Source organism: Chiloscyllium plagiosum, unplaced genomic scaffold (assembly GCF_037043375.1).
Source record: "Chiloscyllium plagiosum isolate Xiang-an unplaced genomic scaffold, Cpla_swu_hap1 HiC_scaffold_7, whole genome shotgun sequence".
Classification (NCBI taxonomy): Eukaryota; Metazoa; Chordata; class Chondrichthyes; order Orectolobiformes; family Hemiscylliidae; genus Chiloscyllium; species Chiloscyllium plagiosum.
In genome coordinates this window covers 102,797,602-102,821,533 of record NW_028270145.1, presented here as the reverse complement: position 1 = coordinate 102,821,533, position 23,932 = coordinate 102,797,602, and the positions used below count along the sequence as shown (strand labels likewise).

The 23,932-nt window shown below is 42.3% G+C and overlaps 1 protein-coding gene across 3 annotated transcripts in view; it reads right to left on the bottom strand.

Moving 5' to 3' along the window:
• The window catches only part of LOC122551780 (contactin-associated protein-like 5), a 1,290,980-nt gene that overhangs the window by 468,125 nt on the left and 798,923 nt on the right, over positions 1-23,932 (bottom strand). For all 3 annotated transcript variants that reach the window (XM_043694243.2, XM_087989330.1, XM_043694244.2), the window contains one exon: positions 3,433-3,552. In XM_043694243.2, coding sequence (XP_043550178.2) covers positions 3,433-3,552 — 120 coding nt within the window. The remainder of the gene's footprint in view (positions 1-3,432; positions 3,553-23,932) is intronic.

The window sequence follows — 23,932 nt, the reverse complement described above, 5'->3', positions numbered from 1 at the left end:
ATATGTAATGTTGCTGAATTGTTTCACGAAGAACTAATTTAAAAGTATCTTTTTATCTATTAAACAGTAGAGTTTTGCAACATTACTGTCCCATCAGCAGGACAGGGAAATATATTCTAGTTTGGTTCATTGAGTCAATATGCTGCCATTGAATGAATACTTCCCTTTGGCTTGTCTTTAACGAACAGTTTGTTTTGATGCCATTCCTTTGATAGTTTCTTCCTGATTTTGGAGCAGCAAAGGCTGAAATTGTTTCTGTACATTTCCCTCAAAACTTGCACTGGCTCTGCTGTGGAAATTATCAACATTAAAATGAACAATCGCCAACTATCAGAGGAATTATATTAAGCTGATGTCCTTAAAAGCATAGATTGACTTTGACGCCTTTTATGAATTTGTAGCTTTTCCCATAACTCAGAACAATAGACAATACGGGGTCAGAAGAACAGAGGATGTAAGAGCAGAAGTGAGCCATATAACTAATGAGCCTGTTCAACCATTCAATACAATCAGAGGTACTCTTGGACTTCCAGCCCACTTCACTACCTATAACAAACAAAGGATTGCTGGAGATCTGAATCAAAAACAGAAATCATTGGAGAAACTCAGCAGGGTCTGGCATCATGTGTGGAGAGAAAACAGTTAGTATTTTGATAAAGGCAAATTACTGCGGATGCTGGAATCTGAAACCAAAAGAGAAAATGCTGGAAGATCTCAGCAGGTCTGGCAGCGTCTGGAAGGAGAGAAAAGAGCTGACATTTCAAATCTAACTGACCCTTTGTCAAAGCTTTGTCAAAGCTACCAGACCTGCTGAGATTTTCCAGCGTTTTCTCTTTTAGTTTCAGTTAGTATTTTGAGTCCAGTGACCCTTCTGAAGGGACAATAGCTATGGAAAGGTGGTATATATGCTGCTATCAGGGATTTTGAGAGGGAGGGGATGGTGCGAGCAGATAGGCGGACATGATAGGGAATATGATCTCATTTTGCAATCAGGAGCTCTGCAGCCTCCAGGACTCAATGTCAAGTTCAACAATTTTAAACGCTGAACACCCCCAACTATGTCCTTCACCTACCCCACATCCTAGGCTCTGTCATGACGTGGGCTGATTTCATCACAGACAACCTATTTTCACCAATTCATAGTCCCCATTGTCAGTTTTTCCTCCTCCATGGCTTACTATCAACTGCCCGTTTGTCTGCCTAACTTTTTCGCTTTCTCTCTTTCTGTCTGGGCTCTGCCTCCATGAATCTGCTCATTCCTTTTCTCTATAGTGGGCACACTGCAATAATTATATGGACAATGTGATAGCATGGACAGTCACTGGAAAATCAAAGCATTTTCCTTTCCTCTTCCTGATGATTTTCAATAATTTAAACTCTCACTAGAGTCCTGCTGTGCTATTCACTAATGCCATCTATTTAACAGTTACAGAAGCAGATGCCTTTGTGCAATGATATAGAATGGTGTTTGTGATGACAGATGCATGCTTATTTTATCAGGGATACAATGGAGAACAACCTTTGCCAAGTTAAAACTCCATGTTACTTACTGCTTTGCCCTTTTGGCTTGCTTGGTTTTTCTCCTCAGCTTTCCCAGTCTAATCTTGTCTCCATCTATCCCCTTCCTACATCTTGTTGCATTGTCTCTTTCCCATTTCCAATTCCTCTTCCCATAATTTTCTAACTTACTTCCAACATTGCCTTTCCCCTTCTATCCTCTCCCTTCCCAGTTTTTTTTCCAGCCTCAATCCCTCATTACATTATCCTACTCTCCAATATTGCCATCTTGTTTTCCCAATGTTACCTTTGCCATTTCCTCTGAGTTTGCTACTTTGTATTTAATCAATTCCAGTCTCTTTGTGTTTGAAGAGATTATACCTTCTGTAAGTGAAACTCATTTGGAGAATTGGAAATGAGACAGTAGACCAGTGGTGGTGATGTTTGTTCAGGTTAACTACCCTGTGAATGAAGAATTTTCTCCTCACCTTAGCCTGAAATGGCCTACCACAATACTGAAACTGTGACTTCATGTTTTGAACCCCACTACCTGGGGAAACATCATTCCTGCAGACTCCTAACAGAAGTTTAGAGGTTTCAATGAGATCCCTCCTCATTCTGCTAAACAGCAATGAGTATTGGCCCAGTTGATCCAGCTGTTCATTTCACATGACAAACCTGCCATCCCAGAAGTCAGTGTGGTGAACCTTCACTGCATGCCCTCAATGGAAAGTGTATTTTTTTCTTCAGTAAGGAAGGTGTAGTCAAACAACTAAGAAAGCATCAACATTGCTAGGGAAGGTAATCTGCTAACTTTACCCTGTCCGGCTGACATGTGTCATCAGACTCAGTATCTGTTCATTTTCCCTCATAAATTTCTCTGTTGATTTTTATCATGCCAATGTAGGTAGCCCTGAATTGCCCTCTGAAATAGCTCACAAAGCCATTCAGTTAAAGGGTAATTAGGGATGAGTAACAAATGCTGGTCTCATCAGTTATGGACTAGTTAAAGTTGCATCCACATCCTATGAAAGAGTAAAATATAAAACTTATTCCAATTCATACTTCCAGTATTAGTGGAGGGGTGGAGTGGTGACAATGTCACTGGACTAGTGATACAGAATCACTGGTTAATTCCCTGAGTACAGGGGTTCAAATCCCACCGTAGCAGTTGGTGAGATTTGAATTCAATGAAAATTTGAAATATAAAGCTAGCCAATGGTGACCAAATAATCTCTGTTGATTGTTACTAGTTCATTATCGTTGCTTAGAGAAATCGCTATCCTTACCTGGTTTGGCCTACATGTGACTCCAGACTAACAGTAGTGTGGTTGAGTCTTAACTTTACACAACAATAGAATGGGCTATAAATGTTGATCAGGCCAATGACACCCACATCTCAGGAATGAATTAAAATATAAACAAACAAAAATAATCAAATAGTGTATTGGAATGGATGGGGTCTTTGAAGGGTATCTGAAACACCGTGCTTGAAGTGTTGTTCATAGAGGACAATGGGGACTGGATAGAGTATGGGCTGTCAGATTAGCGAAAGGGGGATGTTGCAAACTGACAAGAGGCACAGAATAGTTGACATTGGCAAGGGATGGCAGGGGCTGCATGTTCACATTCACAAAGTTGTTACACAGGAAATAAGTGTGACTGACAGGAAGCTCATGTTAGACAGAAGACATAGTTCATTCAACAATATGATTAAAGTGCAATGTACATTATCTTTACACATGGCACTAAAGGACCTGAATTCTCTGCTTCAAATTAATCCATAGATCATGTAGCTGGTAATGTTTTCTGATATTTTGCATATCCGTTGAAGTCAAACACTCAAAGGACCAACATTATCCACATTGTTAACCTTGATATTGTAAATAATGCTTCGGTTCAATTAAAAGTGAGAGAAAAAAGGTGCCAGCTCACCTGTCATGTTGCAGTACACAAGAAGGGGTTCCAGTGGGCCGCTGCCATCTGGGTCAATGGAGAAAAAGTCAGACATCTGCCCTTTGTGCCTGTACGCTTCACATGACTTTTCATACAAAGCTGCAAAAAAAAAACAAGAGCATAACAGACAATAAACATCTAAGATCATAATTCGAGCTTATCAAAGAAATGAAAGGCAAGAGGCTTTCACCAGAGCTGGAGAGAAGAACCTGCTCTCCTGTTGTCCAAATGGCCCTGAAACTCAGACACCAGGTTTGGTCCCTGGTTTGATTATTAGTTGTCCTGACAAGAAGAAGGAACTTGCAATTTGTATATTTTGAACACAGAGAAGGCTCTGAACAGTCTGGTGTTTGATAGCATCTGTGCTGAGAAAAGGGGAGTGAAAACCTCAGGTCAATTTGGTTGGAAGTTCATCAACCAGAAAGGTCAATATAATTCCTTTCCCTGCAAGTGTTGCCAAAACAGTAGGTGGTTTCTAGTCCCTCTGGTGTGATTCACACTATCAAACTTCTTTTTTTTAATGTATTAATGTAATACCTTTCTTGGCCTTAGGATGTCCCAAAGTGCTTCATATCTAATTATGCTCTTTTGGAGTGTATTATTGTTGAATTGTAGGGAAATACAGCAAATCTGTGCAGACTAAGGACTCGCGAGCAACATTTGGATAAATAAACCGATCAGCTGCTTTCCCGATAGAGAAGTAAAAGAATTGGCCAGGGCGTTGGGAAGAGTTTTTGTGCTCTTCATCATATAGGGTTGTAGAATCTTTGACATTGACCTGAAAGGTTGAATAGGGCTGCAATTTAGCACTACTTCCGGAAGACAGCAGCACGGCATTCCCCTGGCAGTGCAGTGAAATCTCAGCTTAGACAAAAAGCTCACATCTTTAGGATTGGAGTTGAACTCACAACCTTCTTGACACACGAGGCAAAAGTGCTACAGCTGAGAAAAAGATTAATGGAATTTATACGCTTTTGTAGGAAATACAAATTTCAAGCGTTAAATCACTTTTGGCCCATTTGGCTCACATATCCATTTTTACATTTGTATTAACTCTGAATCCTTCTCTCTAAGCTGCATTGCTGTTCAGCGGTGCCATGTATGCCAATCAGCATGTCAATGCATTTATTTTTGCATGTGCAGTTATTGCCACGCACAGACCTGAGAGGTCTGCACATTGCGACGAAAATAATTAAGAGAATGTAGACCTTCAGTTAAATGTATAATTTCCCTCACCTTATTTTTATGAATTATTAATTTACCCACTATCTTTTATCTATAGTACATACTCATGTAAAAGTTGAATTATTGCAATAATTTTTTCCAGGTCAGAAGACATCAGAACAGGATAGCTTTTGAAGTGTTGGCATTTTGAAATCCAAGATAAACCTGTTGAAATCAAATATGGAAAAACCAACAACACTACAAAATGCACATTCACAAGGACATTAGAACATAATAACCAGGAGCAGGAGTAGACAATCCTGCCCCTCAAGCCTGCCCTGCCATTTAATATAATCATAGCTAATCTCATCTTAGCCTCAATTCCACTCTCCTGCCCGCTCCACATTACACTTCAATCTGTCACTAATTAAAAATCTGTCTACCTCCTCCTTAAATTTACTCCACGTCCCAGCACCTATCACATTCTGGGATGGTGCATTCCACAAATTCATGTAATTTCAAAGAATTTCTCCTCATCTCTGTTTTAAATCTGCTACCCCTTATCCTAAAAGTATGACCTCTAGATTGCCCCACAACTGGAAATATCCTTTCTATGTCTACTTTGTCAATTCCCTTTAGCATCTGAGAGACCTCTTTTGGATCGTCCCTCAGTCTTCTCGCATTGAGTGTGTATCGGCCTAAACTGCTCAATCTCTCTTCATAAAACAAATCTCTCATCTGTGGGATCAATCCAGTGAACCTCCTCTGATCTGCCTCCAATGCAATTACATCCCTCACCAAGTTAGGGGTCCAAAATTGTATGCAATAATCCAGATGTGAACTCATTAACGTCTTAGACAGTTGCAGCAACACCTCTCCATTTTTTAATATTCTATTCCTTTCGCAATAAAAGCCAAAGTTCCATTTGCCTTCCTTATGACCTGCTGCATCTGCATGCTAATTTTCTGTGAATTATGTACAAGTACACCCAGATCCCTCTTCACTAAAGCAATCTGAAGTTTCTCTCCATTTACACAATAAGTTTACTTTCTGCTCTTATGAATAAAATGGATAACTTCACATTTATCAGCTTAAATTCACTTAAACTCCATCTGCTAAATTTTGTCCATTCACCTAACCTATCCATAGTCATGAGTAAATTTCTTATTTCTTCATTACAACTGACTGTCTGACCTATTTTAGTGTCATGTGCGAAGTTGGCTATAGGACTTTCTTTTATCACTGCATCTAGGCCAGGAACATAGACTGGAAATAATTAAGACCCAAGGACTGTACTCTGATGGCATTCCACTAGTTACATCATGTAAACCAGAAAAAAGACCCATTTATCTCAACTCTCTGTTTTCCGTTGGTTAGCCAAACCTCTATCTCAGCTAATACATTACCCCAAGACCCATGCGATCTTACTTTTTGTGTAAAATGTCTTCTGGAAATCCAGATGGACTACATCTACAGGATCAAACGAATTTGCTTCTTTCCTCGTTCTACCTATATTGTTGGTACCTATGTGGTCAATAACAATGGGAACTATCCGGTCCTGCTTCAAATTCAGATGAGATATCCTCAACCCAGGCACCAGAATGGCATCATAGCGTTTGGGACTTTGTATTCTGGTTCAATTATTACGATTCCTAATCTGATCATTATATAATTTAAATAAATAAATAGAAAATTTAAATGTATAACTGTTTCAAGCATTTATGAATACTCATTATCAGGAGCAGTGAAATCAAATCAATAGTATCTTCAAGATTATATTTTGAATCTGAAATTTTTGACTTGATTCCCTGACTCTTGAAGATGTGGAGGTGCCGGTATTGGTCTGGGGTGGACAAGGTCAGAAGTTACACAACATCAGGTTATAGTCCAACAGGTTAATTTGAAATCACAAGCTTTTGGAGCACAGCTCATTCACCACCTGATAAAGGAGCAGCGCTCTGAAAGCTTGTGATTTCAAATAAATCTGTTGGACTACAACCTGGTGTCATCTGACCTCTGACTCTTTGAGAGTCCTTGACTCTTTAAGCTATATCGTTTTGTTTTCTCTTATTCTTAAATTATTAAATTGGTGCCAAAGTGAAGCTTTTCACTGTATTTTATTGTATTTCACTGTAAAATACACAGGACAATAAACAAAATTAATTCAGTCATGAAAAACTGGAGTCAACTCTGACATGAGATACAGTGAAAGTTAGAGCTTTGCTTTTAATAAAAATCTGGGGGTTGACTTTTAAATGTGCTCGACTTTTAAATAAAGATTATATAACAGTTCTCTTGTAATACATTTGTACTTTAAAATACATAAGAATAAAGTTTGCTGAAGTTACTGTTTACTTCAATAATTGGCTGGTTTAGTCTTTTTTTCTATAAAGCCAACAGTATAAATTTATGTGAAAATGGCAATTCTAGAGTATTGATTCCATTGAAAATCCAATGAGCAAAACGCAAATCATTTGTTCAGATACAGGATTCTATGTTGTTGACAATCCACAGGGAGAATCACTGATCAATATATTTCATGGGTAAAGAATTTTTCAGCTGACTGGGCTGGCTATGGACAATCAAAGGAAAAGAACAGTTTATAGGATAAACTTTGTGTTCAAGCTTTTTCTTAACTTATTCATATAATTCAGGCATCATTGGCTGGGCCAGTTTTTATTGCCCATCCCTAGCTGCATTTCAGGAGGTGGTAGGAAGCAAACCTCTTGAACTGGTGATGCCATGTGCTGCTGTAGGCAATGGCACAATGCACTGGGAAGAGGAATCCAGGATTTTGATCCCGTGACACTTAAGAAATAGGTGATATATTTTCATGTCCGGATAGTGAGTGGCATGGAGGGGTACTTGGTGCTGATGGTGTTCCTATGTATCTGCTGCCCTTGTCCTTTGAGATGGATTGCGGTTGTGGATTTGGAAGGTTCAGTTTAAGCGTCCTTGGTGAATTTCTGCAATGTATCGTGTGGATGATCAATACTGATGCTGCTATGTAGCAGTGGTGGAGGGAATAGACATTTGAGCAGCTTCTGCCAATCAAGCAGACTGCTTCATCCTGGATGGTGTCAAGCATCTTCAGTGTTGTTGGAGCTGCACTCATCCAGGTGACTGGATCACATCGCACTCCTGAATTGTGCCTTGTAGATGGTGATCAGGTTTTGGGGAGTCAGGAGGTGAGATACCCACTTCAGGATTCCTAGTTTCTGACACTGTATTTCTATAGTGAGTCTGGTCATGTTTTTGGTAATAGGAACCCCCAAGATGTTGAAAACGGGAAAATTCAGTGATGGTAACAGCCTTACATGTCAAGGGGCAGTGGTAAGATAATTTCTTATTGGAGATGGTCATTACCTAGCATTTGTTTGACACAAATACTACTTGCTACTTTTCAACCCAGGTCTTGATATTATGCAGGATGTTGCATTTGAACATGGACTGCTTCAGTATCTGAAGAACATGAATGGTGCAGAACATTGTGCAATCATCTGCAAACATCTCCACTTCTGAGCTTATGATGGAGAAAGGTCATTGATGAAGCTGCCTAAGGTGGTTCAGTTCAAGATACGACCCTGAGGAACACCTGAAGATATATTCTTGGAGCTCACAAAACTGACCTCCAAAAAGCACAAACATCTTCCTTTGAGCCAGGAATGACTTTAACCACCAGAGAATTTTCCTATTGATTCCAGTTTTGTTCAGGACTCCTTAATTCTACATTCAGTCAAATGCAGCCTTGATGTCAAGAGCTGTCACTCTCATCTCACCTCTGGAATCTAGCTCTTTTGCCCATATTTGAAACAAGGCTGTAATGAGGTCAAAAGTTGAGTGGCCCTGGACGAACCCAAACTGGACATCACCGAGCAGGTTGTTGCTGAGCTGGTGCTGCTTGATTGCAATGTTGATAACATCTTCCATCATTTTACTGATGACCGACAGTAGTAACTGGGGTAGTAACTGACTGGGTTGGATTTGTCCTACTTTTTATGTACAGGACATACCTGGGAAATTTTCCACATTGTCAGGTAGATGCCAGTATTGTAACTGTACTTGAACAGCCTGGCTAGGGGAGCAGCAAGTTCAAATACTGACCCAGCTAGTGATGTTCATGTCCCACGAATAAATAAAAACAAACCCTGACTAGGAACTATTTTGCCTTTCTTTCAATGTGTCTTCTTGAAAATTCTGAAACACGCTTTCTGAGCAGCACTGTGGATATCCTTGCACCCCAGAGTTAAAAAAGGCAGCACGCCATCAGCTTCTCACAGGCAACATGAGATAGGCAGCAAAAATGCTGCTTTAACAAGTCATACTCACTGCTCACAAACAAATACAGACAAGGAGAAAAGCATGATTGGCCAACAAGTTGACTCTGACTGCCTTGAGACTTTGACACAAAGGTTCAGAAATGCTTTTTACCAATATTGACATTCGGTACCATTTAGTGACAGTAACATGTTTCAGTATTTCAGTTGTAAGCTTGAAAGGAAGAGACTCCACTTTAAAAAGAGTATGTTGGATATCGACGTAAAATTTCTATTCTTTCTTTTGCCAGAGCATAAATTGAATGCAACTCTCCATCACTGTTGAATGCTGATAGTGCATTCAAAGCTAATGTTGGGTTCTGACTTATCCTGAAAATGGAACCAAGAAATCCCAAATTCAGCCCATGAAGTCATGATAGATAAGGCAGCAAAAATAAAATGCAATTTACATATATACCTATCATGAGGGGCATATATTGTGTGAATAACCAAGGTCTTTTTCCTTGGGTGAGGGAGTCCAAAACCAGAGGGTGTAGGTTTAAAATGAGAAGGGGAAGGGTGTGGATGTAGATTATATTCCCGACAGTGTGGAAACAGGCCCTTCAGCCCAACCTGACCCTCCGAAGAGTAATCCACCCAAACCCATTTCCCTCTGACTAATGCACCTAATACTATGGGCAACTTAGTATGGTCAATTCACCTGACCTGCACATCTTTGGACTGTGGGAGGAAACCGGAGCACCCGGAGGAAACCCAGGCAGGCACGGGGAGAATGTGCAAACTCCACACAGACAGGTGCCCGAGGATGGAATCGAACCTGGGTCCCTGGCGCTGTGAGGCAGCAGTACTAGCCACTGAGCCACCGTGCCACCCTAACGTGATGGTTCCACTGTAGGTTTGCTTGCTGTGCTGCAAGGTTCATTTTAAGACATTTCGTCACCATACTAGGTAGCATCTTCAGTGAACGTCCGAATGAAGCACTGGTGGTGTAGCCCACTTTCTATTTACATGTTTCAATTTCCTTGTGCTGGTGATGTCATTTCCTGTTCTTTTTCTCAGGGGATGATAAATGGGATCAAAGTCAATGCGTTTGTTGATAGAGTTCCGGTTGGAATGCCATGTTTCTAGGAATCCTCATGCGTGTCTCTGTTTGGCTTGTCCTAGGATGGATGTGTTGCCCCTGTCGAAGTGGAGTCCTTCCTCATCCATATGTAAGGATACTAGTGAGAGAGGGTCATGTCATTTTGTGGCTATTTGATGTTCATGTATGCTGGTGGCTAATTTTCTGCCTGTTTGTCCAATGTAGTGTTTGTTACAGTTCTTGCAAAGTATTTTGTAAATGACATTTGTTTTGCTTGTTGTCTGTATAGGGTCTTTCAAGTTTATTAGCTGCTGTTTTGTGGGCTACCATGATGCCAAGGGGTCTGAATAGTCTGTCAGTCATTTCCGGGATGTCTTTGATGTATGGGAGAATGGCTAGGGTTTTTGGACATGTTTTGTCTGCTTGTTTGGGTTTATTGCTCAGAAATCGGCGGACTGTGTTCATTGGGTACCCGTTCTTTTTGAATGCACTGTTTAGGTGATTTTCCTCTGCTCTGCATAGTTCCTCTGTGCTGCAGTGTGTGGTGGCTCATTGAACCCAAGGAAACTCAAACATGTTAAAAGAAAGCGGGCTATACCACCAGTGCTTCATTCAGAGGCTCACTGAAGATGTTACCTGATACAAAATGTCTGAAAATGAACCTTCCAGCTCACCTAGCAAATGTACATCCAGAAACTCAACCTGAGCTACAAATCTTCTCAAAACTTGAGAAGGAGAAGATTTAAAAAAGACCTGAGCAGTAACATTTTCATGCAGAAGATGGTGTGTGTATGGAACGAGCTACCAGAGGAAGAGGTGGAGGCTGGTACAATTACAACATTTAAAAAGCATCTGGATGGGTATATGAATAGAAAGAATTTGGAAGGACATAGCCAAATGCTGGCAAATGGGACAAAGTCAGATTAGGATGTCTTGTCAGTGTGGATGAGTTGTACCAAAGGGTCTGTTTCAATGTTGTATGACGGTGCAGGTTAGGTGGATTGGCCATACTAAATTGCCCTGTAGTGTCCAGGGATGTGCAGGTTAGGTGGATTAGCCATGGTAAATGTGGGGTTAAAAGGGATAGGGTGGGGTTTGCATCTGGGTGGGATGCTCTTTGGATAGTCAGTGCTGACTCAATGGGCCAAATGGCCTCTTTCTGCACTGTAGAGATTCAATTATTCTAATTTCTTCTCTACATACATGCTCTCCTTCGCATACACGTTCTTCTGGCATTGAGTACAAACATGAATTAATTTTCCCAGAATAGGCTGTTTGGAGTGATGGTATTTATGATGGTCTCAGCTATAAGCCTCCCATTTTTTGTGCTGTTTTCTGCAGTTAAATGTGTGTATACTCTCCATTGATTGTCAGTGATGTGTTCTGTGCAATATTGTTTTATGCAGCAATGATGAGAAATAGAACAAAGAACATGGGGGCACATCAAATGGATTTTCATGTTGTGTGGTAACGTGTACGATGCTAGTGTTTAATCCGTAAGCTTCTAAATAATTATTTCGCAAACTGGAAAAAATCCCAAAACCAACATGAAAATAAATTTGAGTGCACCCATATTTTTTGTTCTATTTCTCATCATTGCTTCACAAAACAATATTGCAGAGAGGATATCACTGCTAATCTATGGACACTCTACGCACATTGAACTGAAAGAAATGGGAGGCCTATTACTGATACAAAAGCCACTTGGAACTCTGATACTTGGTTGCCTTGGCAAACAGGGCCAGGCTAATCAACATGGGTGGACTCACAGATTGAAGTAAATTTATTTTAATGCTATTATGGACCGGACCAAACCCCCTTAAAATATACTAAAAGATAGCCTAGACCTTAACTATTTCTTATATTTAAAGTCAAGTGTAAGGCATTGTATTCCAGGTGTAGTTTGCCAGTATTGGTTTTGCTGTAGCCTTTCCTTTCAGTGCTGTGAGTCTGTCTGCCGGCCTGCTTCCACACAGACATAAGCTTCTTAAACAATCTGTGCTCAGCAAAGGATTTCGTTTTATCCCTTTACATGCCAACCTCAATGAGTTTTGGAATTTTTCAGAAAATGAACTGGTAGTTGGACACAAGCACCAAGCAGTGATAAGTCAAGTAACCCCACAGAAGAAATCAATGGGGTAGAACAGGTTATAACAGAAAACAAAAAGCCAAACACATTCTTTGGGGAACTAAGTGACCCAGACATAGATTTTTGGTCACTATTGCTACAGGTGTGACTATGAGCAGGTTGTGTACCATGGTCAATGGAACACTCTATAGCTGGCAGCAGAGCAAGCACATGGTTCACAAAGCGCAGCACATAGGGTTTACAGCATCCTACAATCAATTCTCCAGTACAAATGGCACCAGATAGGTGAGAACATGTGCTCAGTCAAAATACAGAATTCTCCCCATTCAACATGAATGCATGTCTTCACCTCAATCTTCTTTAAATGGCAGATGCAATCAAACTAGACAATCTAAGAAGCAAAAACGGAAATTTTTGGGAAAACTCAGCAGGCCTGGCAGCATCTGTGGAGAGAAATCAGAATTAATGTTTCAGGTCATAGAGTCATAGAGCAGATCCTTTGGGCCAACTTGTCCACGCCGACTGAGTTCCCCAATCTAAACTCTCCCATTTGTCTGCATTTGGTCCATGCCCCTTTAAACTTTCCTATTCATGTACCTATCCGAATGTCTTTTAAGTGTTGTAACTGTATCTGCATCTACCACTTCCTCTGGCAGTTCATTCTGCATATGAAGGATCACTGGTCCTGAAATGTTAACTCCGATTTCTCACCACAGATGCTGCCAGACTTGCTGAGCTTTTCCAGCAATTTCTGTTTTTGTTTCCGATTTCCAAAGTCTACAGTTCTTTGTTTAGATAATGTAAGAAACCACTGGTTTAGTGAGGGCCAATCATGGACCAACAAGTCGAGAAACATTTAGATACTGAACAGCCAGTCATGGGACACCTGGTCAAAGGACAATGAGAAGATTTCAAAATGTTCTCCAGACTCAGGGCAGAACAGGAAGAGAGCCAAAATCAGAGATTACAGAGGAACCTCGTTTATCTGAACGACACGGGTGGGGAGTACTTTGTTCGGATAATTGAATGTTTGGATAATCAAATGCTGGATAACACCACCTAGCCAAGCATCAGGACCTTACAATCTTGCCGGATAATCTGAAGTTTGGATAATCGAAAGCTGGATAATCGAGGTTCCTCTGAATTTCTGCTGGCAAATAAATTTGTTTCATGCTGTTCACAATATGAAAACTTCCACAGTCACCAAGTCAGAAACAGTTCAGACTACAAGGATCAGCAAAGTTCGTGAGGAAACACAGCAATGAGATAGCCAATTGGTGTTGTACTGGAGGTAACTGATGAATCTTCACCAGCAGTAACTCCTTCTGCAACACAACTGGGTGAACAAATAGTTATGACAGATAAGTCTGGTGTCACATGTTGAGTGGATTCAAAAAATGCAAGTTCAAGCAGAGATTTTGATTTCCTTAATTTCCCCAGGATACTTCAAACTAATGTGGCAGGGAGATGGAAACCCGAGCAACAGGCATCATGGGGAGTGTTTGATAAGATGGGAGCGGCAAAATCAAGAATGTCTAGTAGGAAGAACAGACAGGGCCAGGTTAATCCGTGGGTGGACTCAGGGATTGAAGTAAATTTATTTTAATGCTATTATGGACCGGACTAAACCCCCTTAAAATATACTAAAAGATAGCCTAGACCTCAACTATTTCTTATATTTAAAGTCAAGTGTATGGCATTGTATTCCAGGTGTTTTTTGATTGGTTAAACTACTAGGCTTGAAGCAAAACACACTTTTTCTTACACTATAGTCAAAACAAACAAAGGACGAATTCAAGTAACTTAACTCTATTAGAAAATTTAACAGAACAATAGATTATGTAACTACAAAACAGTAACTATTCCAATCTAGTAACATCACATCAACAAATCCATGGCAAAGGCACATTCAGTAAAACAGACAGTCTCACATGCAATTTGCTGGTCCAGGTAGAAAGAACATCGAGAGAAAACTGAGAGAAAGAGAGAGAAAATTCAAGTGTTTTGCTGTAGAAGGGAAAGATTTACAGCAGCTTCCAAATCCAAACAGCTACTGAAAGTTAAAACTAAAATCCTCGTTCCATGGGAACTTGACACCACCCATTCAGGCTGCTTCTATTATTTCAACTTTTAAAAAAACTTAAGGTCTCACAATCTGTTTATTGTATTGGCTTGGAATAGACCATTCTCTCTCTGTCTCAAACTCTCTTCGTAAAAGAAAACAGGACAAAATACACCTCCTAAAGCTATAGTGTCTTCATAATGCAAGGAGGAGAACAGATAGGGCGGATGAGTTTAAAGCCTGGATTCATATATGAGATGATGATGATGTGGTAACCATTACAGAAACTTGGTTGAGAGAAGGACAGGACTGGCAGCTCCATGTTCCAGGGCTTAGATTAGTTTAGATCCTCTACAGTATTGAAACAGTCCACTTGGCCCTAACATGTCCACACCGACACTCTGAAGAGTTACCACCTAGACCCATTCCCCTCCCCTATATTTACCCCTAGCTAATGCACCTAACACTTTGGGCAATTTAGAATGACCAAATCACCTCACCTGCACATCTTTGGACTGTGGGTGGAAACCGGAGCACCCGGAGGAAACCCACACAGACATGGGGAGGATGTGCAAACTCCACCCAGACAGTTGCCCGAGGCAGGAATTGAACATGGGTCCCTGGCGCTTGGAGGCAGCAGTGCTAAATACTGAGCCACCTTGCCATCCTTAGATGTTTCTGCTAGGAGAAAATGAGGACTGCAGATGCTGGATATCCGAGCCGAGAGAATGGCGGTCAGGCAGCATCTGAGGAGCAGGAGAATCAACATTTCGGACATAAGCTCTTCATCAGGAATGAGACTTGTGGGTCAAAGTGTAGACAGATAAATTGGATGGGGGTGGGGTTGGGAGGAAGTTAGCTGAGAATGCGATAGGTAGATGTAGGTGGGGGAGAAAGTAATAGGTTGGGGAGGAGGATGGAGTGGATAGATGGGAAAGGTGAGGGACAGGTCAAGATGACAGTGCCAAGTTGGAGGCTTGAGACTGGATAATGTGGGGAGATGGGAAATGAGGAAACTGGTGAAATCCAAATTGATCCCATATGGTTGCAGGGTCCCAAGGCAGAATAATGAGGCGTGCTTCTTCCAGGTGTCGGGTGGTAACTGTTTAGCGGTGGAGGAGACCCAGAACCTGCATGTTCTTGACGGAGTGGGATGGGGAGTGGAAGTGTTCAGTCACAGGGCAGTGGGGTTGGTTGGTGCGGGTGTCCCAGAGATGTCCTCTGAAACGATCAGCAAGTTGGCATCCTGTGTCCCCTATGTAAAGGAGACCACATCAGGTGCAATGGATGCAGTGGATGTCATTGGTGATGGTACAGGCAAATTTCTGTCGGATGTGGAAGGATCCTTGGGGGCCTTAGATGAATGTGAGGGGAAGGAGTAGGTGCAGGTTTTGCACTTCCTTTGGTGGCAGGGGAAGTTGACGGGAGTAAGTCTGTTTGGGGGTGGTGAGAGAATGCTGATAGGGGTGGGGAGAGAAATATATCTCTGGTGCTGGGGTCCATTTGAAGGCAGCAGAAGTGCCGGAGAACGATGCAATTTAATTGGAGGTTGGTGGGGTGGAAGGTGAGGACCGGGCGGGGGGAGGTTGGGAGGTTCTGTCCTTGTTGCATTGGGAGGGGTGGAATTTGAAGGCAGAGGAACGGGAAGTGGGTGAAATGCACTGGAGGGCATCGTCAACCACGTGGGAAGGGAAGTTGCGACTATGGAAGAAAGAGGCCATCTGGGACTTTCTGAGGTAGAATTGGTCATCCTGGAAACAGATGTGGCGAAGGCGGAGGAATTGGGAATAAGGGATGGCGTTTTTAGAGGAGGTAGGGTGGGAGGAGCTGTGGGAGCTGGTGGGCTTATAGTAGTTGTCCATGGTTAGTTGATCGCTGGAGATGGTGATGGAGAACCGCAGCAGGTCAGGCAGCATCCAAGGAGCAGGAGAATCGACGTTTCGGGCATAAGCCCTTCTTCAGGAATCATGCCCGAAACGTCGATTCTCTTGCTCCTTGGATGTTGCCTGACCTGCTGCGCCTTTCCAGCAACACATTTTTCAGCTCTGATCTAGAGCATCTGCAGTCCTCACTTTCTCCATGGTGATGGAGAAGTCCAGGAAGGGGAGGGAGGTGTCTGAGATGGTCCAGGTGAATTTGAGGTCAGGGTGGAAGATGTTGATGAAGTTGATGAACTGTTCAACCTCCTCGTGGGAACACAAGGTGGCACCGATACAGTAATCGATGTAGCGGAGGAACAGGTGAGGGGTGATGTTGGTTTAACTGTGGAAGATGGACTGTTCCATGTACCTGACAGAGGCAGGCAGAGCTGGGTCCCATGCAGGTGTCCATGGCTACCCCTTCAGTTTAGAGAAATTGGGAGGATTGGAAGGGGAAGTTGTTAAGGGTGAGGACCAGTTCAGCCGGAACAGATGAGGGTGTCAGTGGAAGGGCACTGGTTGGGATGGCGTGAGAGGAAGAAACGGAGGGAGGTCCTGCCCTCACAAGCACGGCCCTCCACACCAACCCGAACCTCACCATCAAACCCGCAGACAAGGGGGCACTGTGATAGTTTGGCACACCAACTTCTACACTGCTGAAGCCAGGCGCCAACTCTCAGACATCTCCTCCTACTGTCCCTTGACCACGACCTCACCTCCAATCACCAAACCATCCTCTCCCAGACCATCCACAATCTCATCACCTCTGGGGCTCTCCCATCCACAGCCTCCAACCTCATCGTCCGCAAACCCCACACCGTCCAATTCTATCACCTACCGAAGATTCACAAGCCTGACCTCACTGGTCGGCCCATTGTCTCAGCCTGCTCCTGTCCCACCAATCTCATCTCTGCATACCTTGACACTGTCCTGTCTGACTTAGTCCTGAAACTCGCCATCTAGAATCAGGACACCACCCATGCCCTTCACCTCCTCCAAGGCTTTCATTTCCTTGGCCCCCAACGCCACATCTTCATCATGGACATCCAGTCCCTGCACATATCAATCCGCTACGCCGAGGGTGTCCAAGCCCTGTTTCTTCCTCCACCATGGATATGTAGGTCCTGGGCCTCCTCCACCGCCGCGCCCTCACCACCCGACGCCTGGAGGAAGAACGCCTCATCTTTCACCTCAGAACACTTCAACCCCATGGCATCAAAGTGGATTTCACCAGTTTCCTCATTTCCCCTTCCCCTACCTCACCCCAGATCCAACCTTCAGCACTGCCCTCATGACCTGTCCTACCTGCCTATCTTCCTTTCCACCTATCCACTCCACCCTCCTCTCTGACCTATCATCTTCATCCCCACCCCAATTCACCAATTGTACTCTATGCTACTTTTTCCCCACCCCCACTCCCCTCTCATTTATCTCTCCACTATGCAGGCACCCTGCCTCTATTCTTGATGAAGGGCTTTTGCCCAAAATGTCGATTTTCCTGCTCCTCGGATGCTGCCTGACCTGCTGTGCTTTTCCAGCACCATTCTAATCTAGATTCTAGTATCCAGCATCTGTAGACTTGTTTTTAACTATGGAAAAGGATAAGTCTAGTGCTTGGGTGAACATGCTAAATTGGGAGAAGGTATTAGGCAGGGACTGAAAAAATTGGATTGGGGGAAGTTGTTTGAAGATAAATCTACATTGACATGTGGGAGTCTTTTCAAAGTCAGCTGACCAAAGTTCTGGACAAATTCTTTTCCCTTGGATCGGGGAGTCCAGAACTAGAGGGCATAGATTTAGAGTGTGAGGGGAAAGATATAAGAGAGACCTATAGGGCAACTTTTCCACGCAGAGGGTGGTACATGTATGGAATGAGCTGCCAGAGGAAGTGGTGGAGGCTGGTACAATTGCAACATTTAAGAGGCATCTGGATGGGTAAATGAATAGGAAGGATTTGGAGGAATATGGGCTGGGTGCCGGCAGGTGGGACTAGATTGGGTTGGGATGTCTGGTTGGCTTGGACGTGTTGGACTGAAGGGTCTGTTTCCATGCTGTACATCTCTATGACTCTATGTTCCTGTAGGGATGAAAGATAAAGAAGACAAGATTTGGGAACTTTGAAAGATGAGAGATATTGTAAGTTTAATTTACAAAGAAAACGGAAGTATATGTAAGGTTCAGGAAACAGAAACTAAACAAGGTCCTTGAGGCATATAAATGAAGCAGAAAAGAATTTTAAAAAGAAATTACATGGGCTAGAAGCAGCCACGAAACATCCTTGGCAAGTAGGATGAAGGAGATTCTCAAAGCATTTCATGCATATATTAGGAAGAAGATGGTGATTAGGGAAAGGGTAAGCCACAACATGGAATTTAGATGTGGAGCCTGAGGAATTAAGGTGAGGTCCTTAATGTGTATTTTACATTGGTATGCGTTAGGAAAAAGGCATGCATGATGATCAGTTTAGAGAGGGCTTTGTTGATATTCTAAGGAATGTCGTTGTGAAGAAGTAAGTGGTATTGGTATCTTGTAAAACATTAAAGTAGATAAATCTCCAGGCCCTAATGGGATCTATCCTAGAATACTGATGAAGGAGATTGCTGGGGCCTTGACGGAGATTCTTCCATCCTGTTTAGCCACTGGCAAGTTCGCAGACACTGGGGAATGGCCAATGCTGTTCCGTTATTTAAGGAAGGCAACAGGAATAATCCAGGAAATTATAGGCCAGTGACTCTTAGATCAATGGTAGGGAAATTACTACATAAGATTCGTGTTTTGTGCTAGATCAAAACCCCTCAAAATATTCAGAAGATTATCTCGATCCTAATGTTTCCATTTTTTGTTGGGAAATTTAAGGTGTTTGCATTCTGGATACAAGTCAATTGGTAAAACTACCAGATTTCAAGCAAAACACATATTATTCATCCACTATCATTAAAATACAGCAAAAGAAAGAAGAAATTGGAGTAAATTAACTGTTGGAAAACATAACCGGATAATAGATCCAGTGACTATTACTAATTGCCTGTTCCAATATAGTAACATGCCATAAACACACCTTGGCACAAGGTAAGCTCAGAAAGCAGGTTGTCTCACATGCAATTCTTACACCTTGAGTGGAAAAACATCCATACAGACCTCAGGGAGAGAGAGTGCAGCAGCCAGGAGAGATACATTGCCTTCTAACCCTGCTGAGACCCCAGCAACAACTGCTGCTGAGAAATCTAAAAATCCTGGTTCTGTGAGAGCTCGACCCCACCCATTCAGGCTGCTTCTTTTGTTCCAACTTAAAAAAAAAGGGCCTAACATGGTGTTTATTCTAGTGGCTTTGGTAGACTTCTCATCACCTCTGCCTTAAAACCTCTGTTTGAAGAAAAAAACAGGACAAAATACATCTCTTAAATAAATACACCTCTCAGCAATGTCACATTCTTTGGGACAGGATTTACTTACTTTTGGAAAAGCACGGACTTATTAGGATTAGTCAGCATGGCTTTATGCAGGGGAGGACTTGGCTAAACTCATCTGCATTTTTTTAAAAATGGCAAAAATGATTGATGAGGGTAAGACAGTGGATATTGTCCACATGGACTTTACTAGATCATTTGACAAGGTCTCTCTTGATAGGCCGATCCAGAAGACTGAATCATATGGAATCAATGATGAGTTCGCAGGTTAGATACAAAATTGGCTTGGTCATAGAGACAGAGAGTAGTTGTGGAGAGATATTTCTCTGACTGGAGGCCTGTAACCAGTGATGTTCAACAAGGATCAAAGCTGCTACTTCTGGTGTTATATAAAGATACTTAGATGAAAATTTCAGTGATTTCATTCGGACGTTTGCAGATGATATGACAATTGGTGGAGAAATGGATAGTGACAAAGGATGCAGCTGAATGTAGATCAGCTGGAAAGTTGGGGTGAGAAATGGCAGATGGAGTTTAATCTGGACATGTATGAAGTGATGACTGTTGGGAGCAGGGGGGGCGGGGCGGCAAATGTAAAAGGAAAGTGTACTGTAAATGGCCGCAGCTTTAGGGGCATAGATATACAGAAGGATATTGGGGTGCAAAACCTTAACTCTCAGAAATTGGCAACACAAGTGGAGTAGGTGGTAAAGAAGGCATATGACACGCTCATCTTCATTGCTTGGGGCACTGAGTATAAAAGTTAGCAAGTCACCCTGTTACTTATAAGACTTTGTTTAGGCCACATTTGGAGTACTGTGCACAATTTGGTTCACCATATTACAGGAAGAATGGGGAGGCTTTGGAAGGGATGTCGCTGAGATTTGCCAGGATGTTGTCTGGATTGGAGTGCATTAGCTCGAAAGCCGGGTTGGAGGATTTAAAGGAGAAGTGCAAAAAATGTTTTATTACACAGATTGTAGTAGGCGCATGGGGAGTTTTTGAAGCAGGTACAACATCAAAGTTTAAGGGCCATTTAGACAAACACAGGCACAGAAGTAGAAGGATCATGTCTATGCCGATGGGACTAGTTGAGAAGAGTATCATGGTCAGCACAGACACGGTGGGCTGAAGGGCCTGTTCTTATGCTGTACTGTTCTATGTTTGATGCTGCCCTTCCTAGGAAGAACCTTCAGTAACAGTGATTCTGAAGTAATTCTCAACAAGCAGAATTGGGGAAGTAAACACGGTTATTTTATTCACACTGCAATTTCTAAGGCTGAAGGAAAGAGTCTCAGCAAATCACCGTGTCAAGACTACACACATCAATACATTTTTACCAGACTATGCGCAATAACATTTGACTGACAGACAATGAATATGTGATGTACACAGCTCCATGGAGCCACCAATGAGAAAAAGTGTTCAAAACCAGAATATAGCCCTTCAGAAATTGCTGTTTCAGCGATACTAGAAAGAAGAAAGTGCCTGTTTTAAAAGGGCAACTGGCCTCTACAAAGGAAGCACATGGTATCAAAGTTCTTCCAATGTTGCAAGAGAGCCAATTGCATGTTACAGCTTGAAAGACATCCTCTGTGAAGAGAAGCCCAAGTAATAAAGAGTCCTTTCAATGGAACCTTTCGACTTCACTCTGTCAAAAAAAAATAGAATTAAACCAGAGACTTACCAATCTTTTAAAAGTGAAGAGAATTTGAGAAGTTGAAGATTGGGGTGAGGGTGGATGGGGGATTACAAAAATAATTATATTTGCAAATATATAAATGTCCATAAGGGAAAAAGAAGGTAAGCAGCATGGGGACTTGTTGGAAGAACAGCTTAGGATCTCAAAGGAGACCAACCAGCCAGGTCTTCTTCATTTCCTCTGTATCAATGTCTATGATGTTATCCAATGTGTGCAGGAGGGTTTCCAGACACAATATGTAGATAGGCCAACAAGAGGTGAGGCCACATTAGATTTGGTACTGGGTAATGAACCTGGCCAGGTGTTATATTTGGAGATGGGTGAGCACTTTGGTGATAGTGATCACAATTCGGTTACACTAACTTTAGCGATGGAAAGGAATAGGTATGTACCATAGGCAAGGGTTATTGCTGGGGGAAAGGCAATTATCATGTGATTAGACAAGATTTAGGATGCATAGGTTGGGAAGGAAACTGCAGGGGATGGATACAATTGTAAAATGGAGCTTAATCAAGGAACAGCTACTGCGTGTCCTTGATATGTATGTACCTGTCAGGCAGAGAGGAAGTCGTCTACAAGGATGCCGTGGTTTACTAAAGAAGTTGAATCTTTTGTCAAGTGGAAGAAGAAGGCTTGTGTTCGGATGAGATGTGGAGGCTCAGTTAGGGCGCTTGAGAGTAATAAGTTAGCTAGAAAAGACCTAAAGAGAGAGCTAAGAAGAGTCTGGAGGGGACATGAGAAGTCTTTGGCAGGTAGGATCAAGGAAAACCCTAAAGCTTTCTACTGATATGTCAGGAATAAATGAATGACAAAGTAAAATTCGGGCCAGTCAATGTCAGGAGTGGGAAGTTGTGCGTGGAGTCCGAGGAGATAGGAGAGGCGCTAAAAGAATATTTTTCATCAGTATTCACACTGGAAAAAGACAATGTTGTTGAGGAGAATACTGAGATACAGGCTACTGGACTAGACAGGATTGAGGTGCACAAGGAGGAGTTGTTAGCTATTCTGGATAGTGTGAAAATAGATAAGTCCCCCAAGCTGGATGGGATTTATCCTCGGATTCTCTATGAGGAGGTTGCAGAGCCTTTGGCTTTGATCTTTATGTCGTCACTGTCTACAGGAATAGTACCAGATGACTGGAGGATAGCAAATGTTGTCCCCTTGTTTAAGAAGGGGAGTAGAGACAACCCTGGTAATTATAGGCCAGTGAGCCTTACTTTGGTTGGGGGAAAGTGTTGGAAAGGATTATAAGCAATAGGATTTATAATAGTCTAGGAAGGAATAATTTGATTTCGGATAGTCAACATGGTTTTGTGAAGGGTAAGTCGTGCCTCACAAACCTTATTGTGTTCTTTGAGAAGGTGAACAAACAGGTGGATGAGGGTAATGTGGTCGATGTAGTATATATGGATTTCAGTAAAGTGTTTGATAAGGTTCCCCACGGTAGGCTATTGCAGAAAATACGGAGGCATGGGATTGAGGGTGGTTTAGCGGTTTGGATCAGGAACTGGCTAGCTGAAAAAAGGCAGAGGGTGATGGTTGTTGGGAAATGTTCATCCGATCTGTTTTGGGGCCACTGCTGTTTGTCATTTTTATAAATGACCTGGAGGAGGATGTAGAAGAATGGATTAGTAAATTTGCAGATGACTTTAAGGTTGGTAGAGCTGTGGACTGTGTGGAAGGATGTTGCAGGTTACAGAGGGACATGGATAAGCTGCAGAGCTGGGCTGAGTGGCAAATGGAGTTTAATGTGGAATGGTGTGAGGTGATTCAATTTGGAAGGAGTAACAAGAATACAAATTACTGGGCTAATGGTAAGATTCTTGGTGGTGTGGATGAGCAGAGAGATTTCAGTGTCCATGTACATAAATCCTTGAAAGTTGCCACCCAGGTTGATAGGGTTGTTAAGAAGGCATATGGTGTGTTAGCCTTTCTTGGCAGAGAGATTGCGTTTCGGAGCCATGAAGTCATGTTGCAACTGAACGAAACTCTGATGCGGCCGCACTTAGAGTTTTGTATACAGTTCTGGTAGTCGCATTATCAGAAGGATGTGGAAGCTTTGTAAAGGGTGTAGAGGGAATTTACCTTGATGATGCCTGGTATGGAGGGAAGGTCTTACGAGGAAAGGCTGAGGGACTTGAGGCTGCTTTGTATAGAGAGAAGGTTGAGAGGTGACTTAATAGAGAGAAACAAGATGATCAGAGGATTAGATAGGGTGAACAGTGGGAGTTTTCCCTCAGATGGTGGCGGCTAACATGAGGGGACAAAGCTTTAAATTGAGGGGTGATAGATATAGGACAGATGTCAGAGGTAGTTTCTTTAATCAGAGAGTAGTAGGAGTGTGGAATGCACTGCCTGCAACAGTAGTAGACTCGCCAACTTTAAGGGCAATTAAATGGTCATTGGATAAGCATATGGACGAGAATGGAATAGTGTAGGTGAGAGGGGCTTCAGATTGGTTCCACAGGTCGGTGCGACATCGAGGGCCGAAGGGCCTGCACTGCGCTGTAATGTTCTATGTTCTATGTCTATGTTCTAATGTAAGTTGTACCTAGTTTCTGTAAACTTTTTAAAGGATGTATTTTTACAACTTACATCATGTTTGATTTTGTTTTCCAAAAAGAATTTTGTAGCTTAAAACTACATTCTGCATTTCTTTCTTCTCTAGTTTTTATGATGGCACTCATCAACCTGCTGATGCACAAAAAGGTAAGCAAAAAACAAAACAGCAGGGTACTCATGGTAGTACAGTGCAACTGTCACTGGACGAGGAATCCT